The sequence below is a fragment of the Gregarina niphandrodes genome (genome assembly GCF_000223845.1).
Source record: "Gregarina niphandrodes unplaced genomic scaffold scaffold00091, whole genome shotgun sequence".
Classification (NCBI taxonomy): Eukaryota; Apicomplexa; class Conoidasida; order Eugregarinorida; family Gregarinidae; genus Gregarina; species Gregarina niphandrodes.
This window is the reverse complement of record NW_011645856.1, coordinates 2,449-5,397: the sequence shown is the minus strand read 5'-3', so window position 1 is coordinate 5,397 and position 2,949 is coordinate 2,449. Positions and strand designations below refer to the sequence as shown.

The window sequence follows — 2,949 nt, the reverse complement described above, 5'->3', positions numbered from 1 at the left end:
ATCCGACTCCCACCCACTGCCGAGGATCTGGGATCACCTGCGGAGGGCGGCAGGACGTAAATACTACGTAATGTTGGACATGAATTCGGGCTTCTGGAACGTGCCTATCGAGAAGGGGTGTAAGCACCTCACGGCGTTCATAACTCCGATAGTCCTGTTCGAATTCAATATCGTACCCTTCGGGATCAAGAACTCGCCCGCCAGATTCCAGCGAGCAATGGACACCTGCTTCGCCCCGACACCGAGTGACGACGTCTTCTGCTACATTGACGACGTCATCATGTGCGGAAATGACCCAAGGGAGATCCTAGAGCAGCTGAGGACCTTCCTGGGCCTGTGCAGGGGCACCGGGTTCTACCTGCGGTTGGACAAGAGTGCCGTGGCAACTAATTAATTGGTCTTTCTTCACGATCAAATCAGTCAGTTATCAAGTCGGGCTGCTGTCAAATGTGCCGACGGGTGGCCGGATGGACAATTGGTATCCAGTCACCGGCAAGGTGGTCGAGTGGTTAAGGCGGCGGCCTGCCAAGACGTTGGGATGTTCCAGCGTGAGTCCGAATCTCACTCTTGTCGGTAGACAAAACGCTCACTTTCGGGGACACGTGATGTCCACACAAGGCACAGGAAGCAGCAGTGTAATGCGAATGAGCTAAGTCCTGATTCGATCTGTGGACATACAGGTCAGAAAGCTAAAGTCCTACCATTACGGTGTGAGTACAGTCTTGGGAGAAGACCTTGTCCCGCCGCAACCGCGGACAGTCTTACCCGGAGGAGGTCTTGTCTAGAGTCGCGCATATGCACCGACGAGTATCGAACCCACGACCTTTGAGTGGGGAGTCATCCGGTATTGCCATTAGACCACGAAGTCTAACAATATTATCCGCCTACGGGATGCCCGTGGCTGGACCACATCATCCCTGACGTGCGATGCGAGGGAGACGTCGTCTCCACAGCATCCCTGGTGCAAAAGGGAGACGGAAATGTTTGGGGATAAATAAATAAATCACTCTTTTTGAGCAGTAACGCAGGTTCCCCAAAATTGTCAGCAGTTGGCTGTTTGGTCCTGTGGTATGATTCTTCCTTCGGGTGGAAGAAGTCCTGGGTTCGATTACCAGGGCACTCCGGCTATTACGTAGCCGAGAACTGGCGGCGTCATTCGGGTTTTACAAACTTGATGGCAACACGGCGTTCTATTACTGGAAAGCGAAAATATGGACCCGGGTGCCAAGCCCGCTCCAAATCGGAGAGGCCCAGAAGGCTAACATACACGGGCACACAATAATTCGTGGCCGCTTTAGCTCAGTCGGTAGAGCGCAAGACTTTTTAATCTTGCGGCCGCGGATTCGAGTCCCGCAAGCGGATTCACCATGGGAATTGACGGATGTATCAGGTTCTGGTCGATGCAACTCGCGGGATGGGCAGTCAGAATTCCCAAGGCGATGAATCACAGGCGCCTCATTAACTCCGTCAGCAAGTGCTAGCTGACGAGCCATGCGGGTCCTGGGGGGCAGGGCGTGCCTCGTCTTCCTCGAGGGCTTGGCCTTAGAGTCCCCTCTGGAGTTTGAGCCTTCGTCCCCGGAACCCACCGTAATCACTGGGGCTGGGGTCTCGGACCGCGGCAGGTCGTCCACCATGTTTGTGGCGGCCGGGTTTGTGCTCTCAGTGCTCTTAAGTATGGCATGTGAATTGTGGGGTAGTTCCGGGGTTTGCAAAAAAGTAAAAATAAAAATAGGGCCACGGGACATAACGGGTGTAGGGGGGGGCCGTAACACCAAGAGCCCATCACCCGACAATTACACCAAGATCTTAAGCCCCTTCATGACCTTGTTGCCAATGTGTCCAAGACCCTTATGCAATTTGAAGCCCTCGTGAAACCCGTGCTCGCTACTGTCAACAGTCTCACCACACTACCCTGGGCCGATTTTAGTGCTGCCACTGTGCCGAATGAGACCAAGACGTTTACCTTGTCGGAAACCCCTCGTGTATAACACGCAGAATATCCCGGGTTCGATTTTCGGCGATCGTTGACTTAAGACTAATCAACACGCTAAGATGTGGTTGTCGTGCTCGAGTTCCGACAGCTGATTTTTTGATGAAACTAGTCGTTCACTCCAATGGCTCGCCCCTCGAACCACACACAGCAACGGCGCCAACCCGTGCTCCACAGGCCTCCCACGAGTTAGATCTTCAGCGTTGGCGGTCTAGTGGTACGCAGCATCTAGACTTGAGAAATCTTGGGCGCCATGGAGTGCTGCCAGCATATCGTTAACTCGGGGGAACGGAAGCGCCGAACGCAATATCTGCGACGACCTAGAATACGGCAGGTCAGCCTTAATATAAGCGTTGTGCGACCACTTCGGCATCGCCAAGGTCCACTCATCAGCATATTACCCTCAAGGAGATGGGTGCGCGGAACGTATGATGCGAACTCTCAACAACTCGTTAGCTGTGCTTAGCCGGGGGGAGCCGGGTAACTGCCCGTTATTCGTGCCAGGAGTCAACTTCGCGTACAACTTAACCGAGCATGAGGCGACCCACATAAGCCCGTTCGAGTTGAACGCAGGACGCATTCCGCGACTGCCATCGGGGTGCCATTCGAGGGTTCAACGATTATACGGTTTGTTTGTGGCTGTTTGCTCTTTGTCTAACTGTTGACGAAAAGAAACTTGTTTTCCTCAACAATTACTATCTCCTTGCTGAAAATTGTCTCCTTCTGAGTTGTTTGGGTGCGAGATGAGACAGAGCTGCCCACTCCACGACTCTGCAGCGACTATACGGTTCAGCATGCAGTTCAACTTGGCAAGGTAGTTATTCCGTAATTCCCAACTATTCCGGCGCAAGTATGGAAGCACCGATCTCGACGCTGAGTTCTCAACACCATCCGTGACCCGAGGTGCCACTCCCGCCCTCTGTCCGGAATCGAATCCGGTTCGCCTCGATGGCAACAGG

At 53.6% G+C, this 2,949-nt stretch overlaps 1 protein-coding gene and 2 non-coding genes across 3 annotated transcripts; all 3 read left to right on the top strand.

The window, feature by feature from the left end:
* Positions 1-70: 70 nt before the first annotated feature.
* Positions 71-394, top strand: GNI_194210 (RNA-directed DNA polymerase; the record flags this gene model as incomplete). Its single annotated transcript, XM_011135393.1, has 1 exon — positions 71-394. The coding sequence occupies one exon, from the start codon at positions 71-73 to the stop codon at positions 392-394; it is 324 nt and encodes a 107-aa protein (XP_011133695.1).
* Positions 395-491: 97 nt separating this feature from the next.
* On the top strand, positions 492-573 carry GNI_194200. Its single transcript has one exon. It is a non-coding gene; the product is annotated as a tRNA-Gly (tRNA).
* Positions 574-1,288: 715 nt separating this feature from the next.
* On the top strand, positions 1,289-1,362 carry GNI_194190. The gene has a single exon. It is a non-coding gene; the product is annotated as a tRNA-Lys (tRNA).
* Positions 1,363-2,949: the final 1,587 nt, after the last annotated feature.